The 17,907-nt window shown below is 42.1% G+C and overlaps 1 protein-coding gene across 1 annotated transcript in view; it reads right to left on the bottom strand.

Moving 5' to 3' along the window:
* The window catches only part of LOC126165968 (1,5-anhydro-D-fructose reductase-like), a 167,329-nt gene extending 149,905 nt beyond the window's left edge, over positions 1-17,424 (bottom strand). Inside the window, exon 1 of the mRNA XM_049920365.1 lies at positions 17,273-17,424. Within this exon, the coding sequence (XP_049776322.1) occupies positions 17,273-17,335 (63 nt within the window). The 5' untranslated portion in view covers positions 17,336-17,424. The remainder of the gene's footprint in view (positions 1-17,272) is intronic.
* Between the last annotated feature and the right edge of the window lie 483 nt (positions 17,425-17,907).

Genomic DNA, 17,907 nt, shown 5'->3' with positions numbered 1-17,907 from the left:
TTTTTTATAACATACGTTTCTCTGTTCAAGTACAGTAATCATATTAAGAAACGCAAGTAAGCCTAGAACATTTTGAATAAAAAGAGGCGTAGAGTGACAGTTATACATATACATAAATTTAATGTAGGTATAATTGCAAGCAATCTGTTTGACATATCACTGATAGTGTAATGGTGAACGGGAAGGGCTGGGAAGAATGGTGAATTTATAGTTTTGGTTCGAAACACCTTGAAAGACAAAAATTTTTCTGTTATATTTTGTTATTTATTCGAATTATTTGGCATTATTTGTGAGTCTATAGTCACTGTGCCTATTATCCACAATGATTCCCTTTGTGTGCATGGGAATTAGCAGGATGGGTATATTCCCATACTAGCGGAATGTGGGAATCCCAGTACCATATCCGTTGTTTCTGCAGTTCGCTCCCACATCCAGTTCCGTTCGTGGTGGTTCTTCTGTCTTCAGCTATGGCTTTCCTCAGCCAATTGAAAAGTATGAAAGTCACACGACACGAAAGCAGCGCATTTGCTGCATGAAATACGAAACTGCCAAGACGTCTAAGTGATAGTTTCATACTTTCTGCGATATGATCAGCGCTCTCGCACCTCATTTGTGTTTATATGGACATATCTATACAGTAGACATTCAAGATGATAAAATGTGTAGGTTTATTAGATTACAAAACACAAACTGTTTCACTGTTTCGAAACAGCGTATCGAAACATTACATTGTACTGTTTCATTTGTTTCGAAACAGTTACGTGTTTCAGTTTGCCCATCTCTAGTTCTGTATGGAAGATGGCATTCTGGTCAACGGACAACCACGCCAGCGACGACAGTGCACCAGTTAAACGGGGTAGCATTCTCCGGGTAGTCCCACATCCACAACCGCTGTGTACACAGTCACACACGGGGCGGGCAGTATGGCACAGACAAGATGCCTATCAGACTGTCTGCGATGGAGAGGCCTAGGAAGAATCGAAGCAGGATGGTCGCAAACTGATGTGACCCGATGACTTAGAGTGAATCGTTCTGTTGTTTCTCGGATGCGGTTACAGTTTAGAGAGACCGAAACTGTATCCCAAAGATGAGGGCAGGTCCGAAAACATGTGACATCAGAAAGAGAAGCCAATATTTGGCTGTAAGAGTGCAACGGTACCGCCTTAGTGCTGCACGGCAACTGGCATCTGACTTCGCAGCATCCACTGGGTGTGTTGAATCGAGGCAAACGCTGCACAGAAGGCTACAACAGAATGGTCTTTATTGTCGGAGACCGGCTGTATGTGCACCCTGACGCGTCTTCACAGAACGGGACGTGTAGAGCAGAGTCGTCAACATGCCACCTGGACGGTCGAACAGAGTGTTGTGGCGTAACAAGACAGCCACGCCACTCGGAAGTAGCCGAAAGGCACGCGTTAAGCTCACGCAGATGGGCGTGAGGTCTGGAACAGGATACGTAATGAATGCTATAAAGAAAAGTACGTAGCTGCTGGAATACTTAACTTTACTCCATCATTTGTATACAGCATTCTTGATGATACAAGTGAGACTTTCTCTAGATATGGTTAATGGCGCCTTGCTAGGTCGTAGCCATGGACTTAGCTGAAGGCTATTCTAACTGTCTCTCGGCAAATGAGAGAAAGGCTTCGTCAGTGTAGTCGCTAGCAAAGTCGTCGTACAACTGGGTAGAGTGCTAGTACGTCTCTCTAGACCTGCCGTGTGGTGGCGCTCGGTCTGCGATCACTGACAGTGGCGACACGCGGGTCCGACATGTACTAATGGACCGCGGCCGATTTAAAGCTACCACCTAGCAAGTGTGGTGTCTGGCGGTGACACCACACAGAGTACCAATGCTCTTTGTACAGATGAGTCCCGATTTCGTCCGAAGAGTGATTCTCGACGGATTCGCCTCTGGAGGGAACGTGGAATACGATTTCGGGACACAAATATTGTGGAAAGAGATCGATATCAAGGAGGATCCTTAAACGTCTGCGCAGAGATTATGCTGACCACTGGAACACCTCTTCATGAAATTTTACGGGGGAATCGGTAAAGTTTAACTGCTGTCAGGTATCGTAACGAGATCTTGGGACCTCATGTGCGGTTGCTGCAAGGTGCTGTGGGCCCAGACTTTGTATTAAAGGACTGTAATGCTCGGCGTCATAGAGAACGGGTTCCTTGATGTTTTCTTGGAACATATTACACGCATAGTGTGACCTGCTCGCTATTCGGATTTGGCTCCCATAGAAAAAATGAAATGATCATATGGCATTGTTGCCGGGAGGCCCCACGCGGGGGAGTTCGACCGCCGTATTGCCTCTTTAGTTGACGCCACTTAGGCAACTTGCAAGTCAATTATGATGAAGGACACACAACACCCAGTCATCTCCAGGCAGAGAAAAATCCCTGACCCCGCCGGGAACCCTTACACGGTAAACGAGAACGCTGCCTCACGACCACATGACGCGAACATTCCCATAGAGCATGTCTGGGATGCACCTTTAGACGGACTGCATCACGTCAGAATCCACCAACCACTCCCCAAGCCTCAACAGGAGATGTTGCCTCAACATGAGATTAATGATATCATTCACTGCCTGTACCTGCGTTGTCAGGCCTGTGTTGCTCCCAGATGTGGTCACACCTCATACTGAGCACATTAATTAGTTGTCTGAGTGTGTGCAAATCTGTTGAGTTGGAAAAAAAAAAACGAAGAACATTTTTGACTACAGTTGCGCATGTTATAGTTGTTTACGTTCTGTATTCTTGATTTTGTTTCTACTTTACTGTCACCTGTTTATACTGTTTTACGGCAAAATAAACGCAATCTTGCAAAAATTCCGTTTGTTGCTTTAATTTTGGACACCAGTGTATATCAGAGAGAAACGAAGGATGGGAAAAGGAAAATGCTGAAGATGTTACGTTCGAAACGAAATAAAAGATTAAAAAGAAAGTGTACTTCGAAAATAGTTTGATGACATAGCATGAGAAACCACTTAAGAAGTTTTCGATTGTGGCTGGTTTGTTAGCTACATTTTCTACGGATCAGCTGAACAGTTCTTCTATCGAAATGCTATGAAAGAGTAATTTACAGGCTATGTATACATGGCTAATTTTGTAGCTTCCTGGCAAATTAAAACTGTGAGTCCGACCGGGCTTCAGACCAGGGCCGTTTTGCTCCCCCATAATTGCTGTACCGACTGAACTATCGAAGCACAAATCATGAGGTGTCCTGAAAGCTTTACTTCACCAGTAGCTCATCTCCTACCTTCCTAGGTTCTAATGCTGTTCCGGCATACATTTTCAATCTGCCAGGAAGGCTCAAATCAGTAAGCACTCCGCTACGGAGTGAAAATTCATTGACGATTGATGTTAACCTTAATTAACATATTATTTTTAGACCTAGCGATGCGTTTAAGTAAGAACACTTAAACCTAGGACTTTTTTACCGGTTCCCAGTTTTAAAACAAAAATTAGTCCATGGAGTAGAAGCTGTTTCCAGGAGATACGATTTTAGATTAGCCACTGACAGCTTCAAAAAATGGTAAGGAATGTTATATTTTCCTCGAAAGTTGTAGGTACGCACATACTATCCTTCTCAGATAGTGATGGGTTATTTATGACGAAATTCACTAACGAATATATGCATTGCAATCGTGCAGTTAAAATGCCTAACTCCTTGAAGAGGTATCTTTACATGATGACTGCAGGTGAACACTACATATTATTCTTACTGATCGCTTTTTTGCCATCGATACTTTCTTCCTAAGTGACGAGCTACCCCAGAAAATTATTTCATAAAACATGCAAAATATATCAGGACACTCATTTGTTTATTTCCAAGCCCTGCAATTGTGCGAACAACAAAAATAGCTGAACCTAATAATCTGAGCAGCTCAGTAACACGCTTCTTCCATTTCAAGGGTGGTCAATATGTACACTCAAAAATTTGGAGCATTCTATCCTGTTTAACCTCTGTTCCTGTGCTATATCAATTGCTGGTATGACTATTCGCTGTACATCAGTGAAAGTAGAGGGTTTTCTCAATATTTAGAAAGAGTCCATTTCACAGAAGCACTTGATAATTCTTTGAAAACATCATTAACAATCTCTTCTGTTGCTTTCCTCTAATAATACTAGTATCATCTGCAAAACGTACCAATTCTTCTCGATTAATATGAAGTGGGAACCCTGTGGTACTCCGTTTCTCCCCAATCTATAAAATTTTCTACACTTCCAACATTGTCTGAATATTAGAAACAACGTTGTGCATTCTGTTTGTTAAATCTCATTGAAACCAGTTGTGTGCAAAACCATCAAATTCATAAAACAAAAGTTTTTCTAGAAGAGTAACATGATCTACGCTACAAACGCTTTGGAAAGATCACAAAGATACCATCTCGTGATATTTTATTATTTAAGGCTTGTTATAATTGGCGACTGAATGTATAAATAGCATTTTCACGTGACCAGCCCTTCTGGAATCCATTATGTGATGTGCTAAGTAATTTTTTTCTACTAGAGACTACTCTTGAGTATGTGACTATTTCTACTAGACATTACTCTTAAGTACATTACTTTTTCCAATATTTTGGAGGAAGATGCCATCAAGGAAAGTGAACGACTATTATTTAAGTCTTTTTTGGCACGTTTCTTATAAAGAGGGAAATTCTCTGCGCCAGTGATGCATTACATTGTCACTAAGGACATTATTTACGGTATTAAGTAAAAACAATTCAGAATTCTGCAAGAAATTCCATCAACACCACATCAGCTGTTGTTTGTTAAAACTTTTTATAATTCCAGTGAAGGGCGTTAGCGCTACTTGTTGCTTAAAGCTTTTTGAATGACATTGTTAATATGTACTCTTGCTTCTTCATCTGCACCATTTAACCCTATTTTTGCTGCTAAATTTAGGAAGTGGGTGCTAAAAAATACCACCAACTTTTGAATTATCTGTGACTACGTTGTCATTTTGTCTAATTGTTATGGTATTTTGTATAGTGACTGGTTGTCCTGTCTCCTAATTTATTTAGATTTAATCTTATTTTCTCCGTTATTAATTTCAGTCAGGAAGTGCCTATTTAGCATTAAAAGTCCAACGATTTCCGAAAGACTGTTATTTACAGCTAAGTTCATCAGCTGTTTCTAACAGTCAACGCTTACCATATAAATGAGGCACATGTATTTTTTTCAACAAGATGTGCCGAAATGCGATTGGTATAACCTGTGAGTTTCAGAAAACAATAAGCGATTGACCGCCAAACTCGTTCATTCATTACAAATACATCTTCGTTAGACTTTCACTTATGTACTTAAATATCTAGTATTTTCACTTTTCTTGCATTTAATACTTGTGATTTCAAAAAGATGTCAGATATTAAATAAAAATAGTATTTGTACTGATGACGAGTTGTTAAATTCGAAATGCGTACCTGTACAGTGTGAAGAAAAAAAATCATCAAAATATGACACCTACAGATGAGTCACAGTACGTAAATAAATAAACGTTTATTAAAAATAAGGTCTTGACGTAAGTACAAATCAACCTGTTCTTCAAGAACTGTTTCTCGATCTAAAAGAAAATCAAAATATAAACAACTTACTTACAGACCACTGATGATGCTTTACCTCAATAAAGCGAAACGCGTCTAGTGAAAAAAAAATCACGCATTTTTGTAGTTGCAACGACAGAACAAAAATACCCTCGAGAATTATAATGCAACTTCGGACACTAGGGCCACACAAATGAAGAAGACAACCTCTTTTCTATCCATATTTTGAGACGTGGTAGTACGTACTAAAACAAGAAAAAATGCCCAGTTAACATGGGCTGTAAAGTGCACACTGTAAGTGCTATGAGCACTTGTTCATCTTTGGTAGTGTGAAACACCTCTCTTCTAATGCTCAAGTGCTCATATATTACTCTTAACCTATCCCTTTTAGAGCCCTTGATTACTATACAATTTTTTCTTGTTTCGGTCCCTACTAACTCCTCCCAAAAAACTGAAAGCAAAGAGCTTGCAAAAGAAGAGATTTGTTTCACAGTATCGAAGATGAAGAAGCACTCATAACTCTTAAGACATACATCTCAGAGCCCATTTTTACAAGTTTTTTTCTTATCTATTTACTCTTCCCCATCATTTCTGAATGTTTCTGATATCATCATGGAATCACACTGTTTAGCCTTTGTCCGTCTGAATATTCTTTGAAGTTTCATGTACAATTTTGAATTAAATCTGTCAAGAACTTTACGTGGTGTTTGGTAACAACGTTCCCCTTTTATACGGGTGAATCACCTAAAATTTACCGAGCGAGCTGGCGCAATGGCTAGCACGCTGGACTCGCATTCGGGAGGACGACGGTTCAATCCCGCGTCTGGCCATCCAGATTAAGGTTTTCCATGATTTCCCTAAATCGCTCCAGGCAAATGCTGGGATGGTTCCTTTGAAAGAGCACGTCCAACTTCCTTCCCCGTCCTTCCCTAATCCGATGAGACCGATTACCTCGCTGTCTCGTCTCCTCCCAAACAACCCAACCCAACATAAAATTTGCACAGCAAATATTGCGGAAATGGAAAATGGTATTGGTGTGCGATTTTCACAGAACGGATTGGTAGTCAGGTGCTCGTATTGTTTACCAATAAACAGATTGTAATAATACTTAGGAAACTGAACAATGCCTATTAACAATGCCTATTAACATGAACAAACTAAAAGTGGGATAAACTGGAATGTCAGTGGTGTTTGTTGCAGGATACTAGTGAGAGTCGTTTACCAGGTACCGTATTCTGAAATGTTTTCACGCCAACACTTGTTTGTGCCATTCAACCTGCGCAGTTGCTGGGTAAACTGTTGTTACGTTTGTTTGCAGTGTGCCTCTGTTCCTTGAGTGTACTGCGACTTGCCAGTCAGTTTGTGGCAGTCCAGCTGGTCGTCAATGGACTACGGAATCTACGCCGGCCAGAGTGGCCGAGCGGTTCTAGGCGCTCCAGTCTGGAACCGCGCGACCGCTGCGGTCGCAGGTTCGAATCCTGCCTCGGGCATGGATGTGTGTGATGTCCTTAGGTTAGTTAGGTTTAAGTAGTTCTAAGTTCTAGGGGACTGATGACCTCAGAAGTTAAGTCCCATAGTGCTCAGAGCCATTTGAACCATTTGAACGGAATCTACTAGTACAGAAAAAGTCGACATGGTCATGGTGTATGGAGAGCATAGAAGGAATGCAGTTCGTACTTGTACGTTGTATGCGGTAAGATATCCCAATAGACGTCAACTATATCGGCGATTATTCATCAACCTCTTGAACCAGTTACTTGAAAGTGGTAGTGTGACACCTAGACAACGTAACAGAAGGAAAAACGAAATTAATATTCTTGCCGTTGTTGCAGTTGATCCACACGTTAGCTCCCGCGTAGTAGTACGAGGTAGTGGCATGTGTCAGGAGTGTCCTATGCATTGTCCATCGACATAGGTTCCATTCCAATCACATGTCTCTCCATCAATAGCTGCTTGGAAACAATTATGAGAATCTGAACTTCTGGACATGGACTTTAACACAGAATACTCCAGATGTATCTTGTTCAGTGATTAAGACACATTTACCAATCATGGCCAACATGCACTGTTGGTGTCTTGACAGTCTCCGTTGGCTTCATCAGGTGGAACGTCAGCGTCCATGGAGCGTAAACGTGTCGTGTGGGATAGTGAACCATCAGCTCATAGGCCCGTGTTTCATAGACGGAACACTGAACGCGCACAAGTATCGCAGCCTGCTACCAGACCATCTTCCACGGATGCTAGAAGACGTTCCTCTGCACACTAGGAAGAACCTGCGGTACCAACATGACGGATGGCAAGACCATAGCGCACGCAGTACTGCAGCATGTCTCCACGAACTGTTTCTAGACCTTTGGAGCGGACGCAGAGGACCTGTACCTCGGCCGGCCGGTTCCCTGCCTTTGGCGCCCATAGACCTTTTCTCTGTGAGGAAAGCTGAAAGTCGCTGTCTACGAGGACATACCAACTATAAATTTTTGTATCTTTTATTTAATACAGTTCATTGATCAGTATGGACTGTAAAAGAAAATGAAACCTCTGTCTTTTAATATACGTATAAAGGAGGGCTTTTCTTCAATACACAAACGTAAAACTTGCAAAGAAGTTATCATCTGACGACGGACTCAGACCCGAAACTAGTTATGGTACAACAAAATTATTTCAAAAAAACTTCTGACTGGTTGTAGTACTTCCTAAAGAATTACCCATGAAAACAGCTGCGCTGTTCTCTACCCAAAATGGATAAAACGAAGACAAAATATCAGGAATGTGTTAAAAATTACGAGAAAGAACAATTGTAGGAAAACAAAAAAAGATAATACAAGGCATTCCTCGCCGATTCAAAATAGGCACTATTTTGCAGTGTGGCTAGGGCCTCCCGTCGGGTAGACCGTTCGCCGTGTGCAAGTCTTTCGATTTGGCGCCACTTCGGCGACTTGCGCGTCGGTGGGGATGGAATGATGATGATTAGTGTTGTGGGTTGGCAGGAGAGCCAACACCGGTATGAGAGGAAGCCGAAAGGCACGCGTCCTAGCTCACGCAGGCTGGCGTGAGGTCTGGAACAGGACAAGGAAATTAGACTTTAGCAAAAAAGGACGTAGCTGTTGGAATACTCATCTTTAATCCGTAAATGGTGAACGTCGCTCTTGACGGTACATGTTTTACAGTATCAATAGTAACTGGTAATGGCGCCTTGCTAGGTCGTAGCAAATGACGTAGCTGAAGGCTATGCTAACTATCGTCTCGGCAAATGAGAGCGTATTTTGTCAGTGAACCATCGCTAGAAAGTCGGTTGTACGACTGGGGCGAGTGCTAGGAAGTCTCTGTAGACCTGCCGTGTGGCGGCGCTCGGTCTGCAATCACTGATAGTGGCGACACGCGGGTCCGGCGTATACTAACGAACCGCGGCCGATTTAAAGGCTACCACCTAGCAAGTGTGGTGTCTGGCGGTGACACCACAATTAGGACAACACAACACCCAGTCCATGAGCGGAGAAAATCTCCGACCCAGCCCGGAATCGAACCCGGGCCCTTTGGTTTGACATTCTGTCGCGCTGACCCCTCAGCTATCGGGGGCGGGCACTATATTGTAGTAATCATGCCAATATTTCTATGCAGTTACATCACAACTTACGTTGATGGTCAATTCATGCACCATCGATTTAAAAACTAGTAGCATCATGGTCAGTTACCAGACGTTCCTCAAAAATCGGGTGCCGTAAGTAGTACGAGTGTTTTGTCCATATCAGGACCATATTTTATGACATCAGATTTGACTGGACAGTCTTCCCTGATGCTATCGGGCTTTTCCCAGACGAGCTGTTTGATTGAAAATGAAACTGGTCGAAATACATCAAGCAGCTTCGAAGAAAAGTCTAAGGATTTACTCCAAGAAATGTTCAGTAAAGACAAACTTTGATCTCCTCAAACATGAAAACTTACTGTGGTTGAATGTTTCGTGGTATAACCTGTGTTAACGGGTTAAAATGGATTTCGAACGGGTGTCTTCGCCTTTTCAAATGGTTCAAATGGCTCTGAGCACTATGGGACTTAAGAACGGGGGGTCATCAGTCCCCTAGACTTAGAACTACTTAAACCTAAGGACATCACACACATCCATGCCCGAGGCAGAATTCGAACCTGCGACCGTTGCAGCAGCGCGGTTCCAGACTGAAGCGCCTAGAACCGCTCGGCCACAGCGGCCGGTTTCTTCGCCTTTTCCTCACGATACCATCAAAGAACGCCTCATAGACTGCAACAGGGCCCAACTGGAAGTTCATGTATTCAGAAAACAGCGAATTTAACAAACAAGTTTTTCGTTGATCAGAGTGAATCCTTACGTCCACGCTCTTGTAACACAGATGATGAAAGGCAAAGACCCGCTTTCGAGATCCAGTCCACCACACAGTTTTAACTTATCACAAACAATCAGTACGGGAATGTGAACACGATCTCCACCGACAAAATGTCGGAAGCTCTTTTGGGATATCTTGACAGTATTTTGGTACGAGGGACCCGTCTTTTCCGGTGATTCGCTGCAAAGTTGTTCGGTTTGTTATCCCTGTCACCTTTTCTTCTGTGAAAATACCTTCACAACGGCGAATAAGCTTGTAATATACAAATACCAAAACGTGCAATGGAAAACAGATAACAATACAACACTCGGATACGAAAGTCTGTCACTGTGGTGCGGTCGCCATCCCTCTGGGAGCAGATCAGCGACTCATTGTGCTGCCCTTCCATTGCCTTCAGTGAACTCACACACAGGGTGGCAGTTTTTGAACTATATGAAATATAGTTCTGAACGGTTTGCGTTAGGACGTTCAAACTGCACGGTTGACCACGGGGCACGATGGGAATTATTGATGTGCATATGGTTTGTTTTAGCGACGAAGCCCACTTCCATTTGGATGGGTTCGTCAATAAAAACAAAACTGGCTCACTTGGGGGACTGAGAATACGCATTTTGCGATCGGGAAGTCTCCTCGCCCTCAATGGGTGACTGTGTGCTGTGCACTGGCCACTCACCGAATAATCGGTGCGATATTCCTTGGTGACACTGTGGCTACCGAACGGTACGTGAAGGTTTTGAAGGATGGTTTTATTCCCATTATCCAATGTGACCCTGATTTCGACAAGAAATGGTTCATGAAAGACGGAGCTCGACCCCATTGAAGCAGGGGAATGTTTGATATCCTTGAGGAGCACTTTGGGGACCGCATTCTGGCTCTGGGGTACCCAGAGACAACTGGCATGGGCCTCGATTGGCCGCAATATTCTCCGGATTTGAACACATGAGTCTCCTTTTTGTGCGGCAATACTAAAGACAAGGTGTACAGCAATAACCCCAAAAGCATTGCTGAGCTGAAAACAGCCATTCAGGAGGTCATCAACATCATCGATGTTCCGACATTTCAGCGGATCATGCCGAATTTCGCTATTCGTCTGCGCCACTGTAACACCTCGGTTCAGTTTACAGTGATAAAAGCTACAGAAAGAATAATGTAAAATTAAGAATAGAATTTTAGAGGGGAAAATAGTGTAGAATCAGAGTTCGGTAATTGCAGATCAAAATTATAGTGTATCAGCAAGTAGTTTAACGTCTAAGTACAGCAAAGCCACGGAAGCTCCGTCATGGACAAGGCAGTGACGTTAAACTCTTGTGATGAAAAACCTATAAAAAGGCTTGATCGTCATTATTGCCGCCTTTTTTCCTTGATTGTTTCGTTAAAGGGCGGGGAACCCGTGTCAGTCAGCGAGACAATAATTAGATTGGACTTCATCGTGTTAAGATTCACGATAAACTGTTAGAATATTACAGAGATTAAAAGTGATCTCTGACTGTTGGTAGCAACGGAGTATTAAGGGGATTTTAGGACTTTAGTGCTAGATTGAAACTTTCCGGACATACAGACGACAGAAACTCAAATTATCTGCTGATACGAGTGAATTCAGAGGTACTGGTATTCAAATATTAACGTGTGGACTTTTGAAGAGTCGTGTGCCGTTAGTTGCGAATCTGGACGTAGAGCGCGTGCATATCGGAATTTGCGGATTTAGATTCCTCGAGGCTAGGGACCTTTTAAATAGACCATCATCCATCTTAATCCTTGAATACAGAGTGAAAGTGAAATACAAGAGTGTTGTACTTATTCCATTTACCTAGTACTAATCAGTGAAGGTTTTACGGAACCAAAGCTATTCAGTCAGCACCATCTAGCGGAAAGCGTAGGCATTAACTAGCACGGTAACTGTAGTGAACGTTTACGTGTTTTATGGACTGCTTAATATGAACTTCTGTGACTCTTTGACATCCCCACTCCTTCCGAAAGGTGGCGCAGGCTGTCTTAATCATAAAAAGGGAGAGTTTTAGCCGGGCTAATTACTAAATAAAAGCGATATTTACAAGACTCGCAGTAATAGCAAAACACAAGGCCCGCACCTCATCGGAGAGTCGTCGCTGTCACGTAGGGAAGTATAACCGGAAAACCTACCGACGATACGTATGTACGAGCAGACGTCGACGTGGAGTACCTAAAAAGGGAACCACAAGAGAGTTGGGGATGCTTCACACTAGAGATGGGCAAACTGAAACACGTAACTGTTTCGAAACAAATGAAACAGTACAATGTAATGTTTCGATACGCTGTTTCGAAACAGTGAAACAGTTTGTGTTTTATAATTTAATAAACCTACACATTTTATCATCTTGAATGTCTACTGTATAAGTATGCCCATATAAACACAAATGAGGCGCGAGAGCGCTAATCATATCGCAGAAAGTATGAAACTATCACTTAGGCGTTTTGGCAGTTCCGTATTTCATGCAGCAAACGCGCTGCTTTCGTGTCGTGTCACTTTCATACTTAGCAATTGGCTGAGGACAGCCTTAGCTGAAGACAGAAGAACCACTACGAACGGAACTGGAGGTGGGAGCAAACTGCAGAAACAACGGATATGCTACTGGGATTCCCACATTCCGTTAGTATGGGTAATATACCCATCCTGCTAATTTCCATACACACAAAGGGAATCATTGTGGATAATAGGCACAGTGACTATAGACTCACAAATAATGCCAAATAATTCGAATAAATAACAAAATATAACAGAAAAAAATTTTGTCTTTCAAGGTATTTCGAATCACTACTATAAATGCACCATGCTTCCCATCCCTTCCTGTTCACCATTACACTATCAGTGATATGTCAAACAGATTGTTTGCAGTTATACCTACATCAAATTTGTATATATGTCTAATAACTGTCACTCTACGCCTTTTTTTTTTTTTTGTTCAAAATGTTGTAGGCTTACTTGCGTTTCTTAATATGATTACTGTACATGAACAGAGAAGCGTATGTTATAAAAAAAAGTGTAATTTAACTGAATGATTTTCACATATTTATTATTTTGAATGTGAATATTATGCGTTGTTTTATTGTTTGGTTAGTGTTTATAAAGCAGATGTTACGTCATTTCGGAATAGGACAGTCAGCTAGAAACGAAGCTTTATTTTCGGATATCTTAAGCTTCATGCTATTGGTTGTCAAAAAGATTTCGACACTCTTGAAAGTGTTTCACGAAGTGGTATGTTGTGTTTCAGTACCTGTGCCGAGCCCGAATCTCGTCCGACACAGAGTGGAATGAAACATCACTGTTTCGATACAATTAGTCCGTTCCAAGCACAGGTGGACTGAAACAGCCTTGTTTTGAAACAACGATACAGTTTCTGTGTCTGGCTCGAGATCGAATCTGGTCCTGTTATCCGAGACAGGGGCGGAATGAAACACTACTGTTTCGAAACAGTGAACCACAGCCGTTCCGAAACACTAAAACAGTTCCACGTATCGATACACTGTATCGAAACATAGAAACAGTGGCCAAGTCTACTTCACACATCATCGCTAACCACGGCCGGCATATCGAACATGTCCTAACCTAAATTTGAACATCTGTAGTGACGTTTACATGTTAAATACAGTGTGTGCACGCCGTAGTTTATAACTAATTTACGTGTTTTGCGCATAGTTCAATAATTGTCACCCAATACGAAATGCATATTGATACTGCTGTGTATCACTCTTAACTTGAAACTAACACTGCTGAAATAAAAAAAAAAGCAGACCCAAGGCTGAACATAACAGTAATGAATGCAATCTTGAGAGAGAAGGGTAAAATGGGCATTAGCTTTGACACCGGGGCCGTTGCTAGGTGTTTTACCGCCCTACGCGAGGATTGAAAAATGACGGCTCCCCTTTTTTTGCTACCATCGGTCTCACCCGATATCCCCTCCCCATCCACTATCTCAAATATCCAACGGCACAACAATGCAAGCATCCTGTGATTTTCTGGGGCCAGTCCTAAATTTTCGTACTTTGTCCTCAGTTCCTTTACAACTGATTGAGGACAACAAATATCCTCAATTTCCTATTTTTTGTCGTACATTTTTGAAATTTCCAACAATAATTGAAACAAGAAGAAAGTGTTGAACATTTTCAACTAGAACTCAGCTAAGTATAACAATGCAAGCAAATTTGGCATCAATTACTTATTCTATTTAATTGCAAGAAAATGGGCTAATAAAGGTTTGGAACTATTTTCTGGTGCAAATGAATTTTTCCTTAAATTTACAGTTTATGCTGTACTGTTGGGAGCCATCCTGAAACATCAAACTGCCTCATCTCAATAATGACGGTGTTATTTCGTTTCTGTTTTAACTGAAATATTTTTAGAGTAAAGAAAAATCTCATCTTTTTCAGCGTCCAGTTTCTTGCGCTTAAATAAATTTCATGTCATGTTTGCATTTCCTATTGAGAGTTCTACAACTTGTATTAGCCGCTTTGGTGACGCATTAGTCTAAGCGAATGGCATCTGATCATTGGTCTGAGATAGGTCCGGGTTCGAATCTCAGTGAGGTATGGATGTGGTGTTTGTCTAAGGCTCTTTCCCTTCCCTGGAATCAGTGGCCCTAAATAGGGTCAAACCACTGCTTATAGCCCATTGAGTTGCTCAGGTGGCCGTTAAACCCTAAGTCAAAAGTCTCAGTAGCAGCTGCTTTAGTTTCTACTTTTTAGTTAGGAAGACGCAATCTGCTTACTTTCATCAAAGTAAGTAACGATTTATTAAGTGCCCTGTTCCATACGCTTTTGAAAACAATTCAGTGTTTTAATTTTTCCTCTTTTTCATTTTGTTTCTCCTCATTTGCTCAATTTCTTTCGCTGTTTCATTTGAAATCAATTTTTTTCCGCCCTTTGCCACCCCTAAAATATTGCTGCCCCAGGCGGCCGCCTAGTCTTGCCTAATGGTAGAAACTACCGTGAGTGAATGAAACATGTTTGTTTCCAAACGAGACGCGGAGTACATACTGCCCAACCACCATAATATTGCACTGGTGTACGTTACCGGAAACACGGAATGCCATAACAGTGAACAAAAACCATATCCAGTTCTTACAAGTCCGAATAGCTTCCAGAGCAAAAATATGGTTCAAATGTCTCTGAGCACTATGGGACTCAACTTCTGAGGTCATTAGTCCCCTAGAATTTAGAACTAGTTAAACCTAACTAACCCGAGGACATCACACACATCCATGCCCGAGGCAGGATTCGAACCTGCGACCGTAGTGGTCTCGCGGTTCCAGACTGCAGCGCCTAGAATCACACGGCCACTTCGGCCGGATTCCAGAGCAAATTTTGTGGTTGTTGTAACAGCAGAACACATTCAGCTAGTCTTAAAAGTGCACACGAGCCGACTGAAACGACCTTGTAGTTGCAATAACACTGTGGTCACCTAATAGTATCGACACTGCACTGTAATGTAGATATCTTCAGTGTACTACAGACGCGAATATAAATTAGGGGGTAATAATGAAACGAATTCAATTATTCTATAGTGAGCCACTGGAGACTACAGGCCCTTATTTCAAAGTATCTCTGAACAACCTCTGAAATTTCGTCGGAAGAGTTCAAGTTCACTCCGTAAAATAATTTGAAGTTCTGAGAAATGTAAGAATCTGCGGGAAATTATTAGCCGCAAAAGCTAATGCGCTAGTGCGAAGAGGGTGGACGACGGCAACGACATTTGAAGTGCTTTGTGGTATATACAGATTCAGATATGTCTTCTTACAGATAAAGCTTGGACGTTTTTATCCTATGGTCAGATTACCATGTCTAATGTTATCGAATCAAAGACTAGTATTTAAATCCTCTCAGTCGAGGAAAAAGGACAGAAAGAAAGTTCTTCTGCATGATTTTAAGGGGTAGGCCAGAGTAGAATTTTTTTAAGTCTGATTTTTTATTGTCTTTAAATGTTCCTTAGAGAGTCTGCTTCTAAGATTCATTCATTTCAAGTACGCCACAAATGTTAAAATCGCAATTTACCCCATGGGGCTCTGGGGCCTCCAAGTGCTCGAATGCAACCGATGTAATGCTATAAAACTTTCTGATGGAATAGGGGACCTGTTAGTATCGGAGGGCATTAGTATCAACCAAAATACTATTCTCACGAAGATCTCTCTTCGTAACAATTCATTTGTGGTATACAGTCTGAGAGCATGTGTGTGTGTGTGTGTCGCGTGTGCTTAACTTGTCATTCCGCTTGTTTTTTTATACGAAGTAAAACGTGAGTGCTTGAAAATGCCAAACAAATGTTTTTATACGCATAGAAAAGGTTCGGAACGTAAAGCCAGACGTGCAGAAAACGCTTCGTTTAAGGGGAAGCCAGTTAACCGACGTAATTCGTCAGAATGAGCATGTTTCGAAATCGGCGAAAAAAAAGACCAACTGTACGGTGCTGCCATTGACGATTAAAGGTTTGTTCAGTTTCATTATTGAAAAACACAAGTTGAGACTATAAACGCTCATATTTTCAAAATAACATTTTTCAAGTTGGCGGGAGCTAAAGCTCAGGAAATACAAATGCAGTTACGTGATACCTTTTTGTAACTTGTGAGTCGCTGTTTTTCCTACTGTACAACGTAGGGTTTTTGCGGTGTATTTTAATTTCGATTTCATGAGTATAGGTCCTAAAATTGAGCGTCTACTCCCCTAAAGCCAAAAAGTTCTTGAAAGATTTACCTTACGCCAAACCCCAATACGGAATACAATAAGACCCACCGCTAGAAAAGAAGAGACGGAGTCGATTCCTGGAAAAGATGAACCAGGAAAATTGTTGCATAAAACTGCTAGCCCCAAGAGAAATAGAAACCTGACTGAACGCATTAGAACGAAGATAGCATGATTAAATTAAAAATAGAATAAGTACATGCAAAAAGGTTACGGCATTAGAAATAATCAGTCTTAAAGCAAACACTAAAATGCAAAACGTTTAGGTGATGAATGGTAGGGGAGAGAAAAGAAAGGAAAATTACGATTTAAGGTCCCTTCGACGACGGGCTCATTATTTATTAACACAGCACAAGCTGCGATAGAAGTGCATAGATGAGGCGGGAAATCGGGCGCGAACTTTTCAAAGAAAGCGTCTCGCCATTGCCTAAATCGATTTGGGGAAAATCGGAAATACCGGATGGGGATTTGAACCCTGCTCCTCCCAAATGCGAGTCCAGTGTGCCAGCCACAGCGCCACCTCTATAGGAGACGGAGTACAAAGAGGTGAGAGACCGGCCACTTGCTGGAACGGCTGTGCACTAACAGGCGCCAAGACTGATAAGAAAAATAGCACGTAGAGTGTGATTCCTCTAATAAATATACATAAATTACCTGCCATGTGCCGAGGCCCACTATGGGCATCTCGCTGCCGTTGTTGAGCTTGATCGTTTTCATGGTGTGTGGCGTGGAAGCTCTGTGTTACGCCCGCAATGTGTGCAGATGATGGATTGCTAGGCAACTCCAGCAGACTCCGTCGAGCAGCCGCCCCTCCCAAACCACTACCCCTTCCCGAGGTCACCCGCTCCTTCCCCCCACCAAGGCAATGTCCCCCTCCACGTGACGACTTCACGTCGATGAGTCTCGCCTAGCAGGAAGCAGGCGTTGTCGGTGCCAGTCGGCAGTCTGAATTCGATAGATAATTGTACTAACACATCCATCCCAACAACAAAAACAAGAAAATGAAGCTCACAGGACATAGAATATTCTGTTAATATACGTTTTCATTTGTATGCGCTCTGTTAAACTCCACTAGTTCTGTAAAAATACCGATCGCTCCCCAACGAAGTTTTACATCTTTATGTGTACGAACAGCAAATTCTCGTGCTCCTGTGCAATGACTTAACATTTAGTATCTCACTCAAACCAAAGCAGATTACTGCTACCTTGACATCTGCAACAAGTTGAGAAAATCGAGGGAAGGTGATTTTTGGCGTATCACTCCGATGAATGGGGGCATGGAAGATGTG

The sequence above is a fragment of the Schistocerca cancellata genome, chromosome 1, assembly GCF_023864275.1.
Source record: "Schistocerca cancellata isolate TAMUIC-IGC-003103 chromosome 1, iqSchCanc2.1, whole genome shotgun sequence".
In the NCBI taxonomy this organism is placed as follows: Eukaryota; Metazoa; Arthropoda; class Insecta; order Orthoptera; family Acrididae; genus Schistocerca; species Schistocerca cancellata.
The sequence above is the reverse complement of the archived record's forward strand: the minus strand, read 5'-3'. Positions and strand labels throughout refer to the sequence as shown.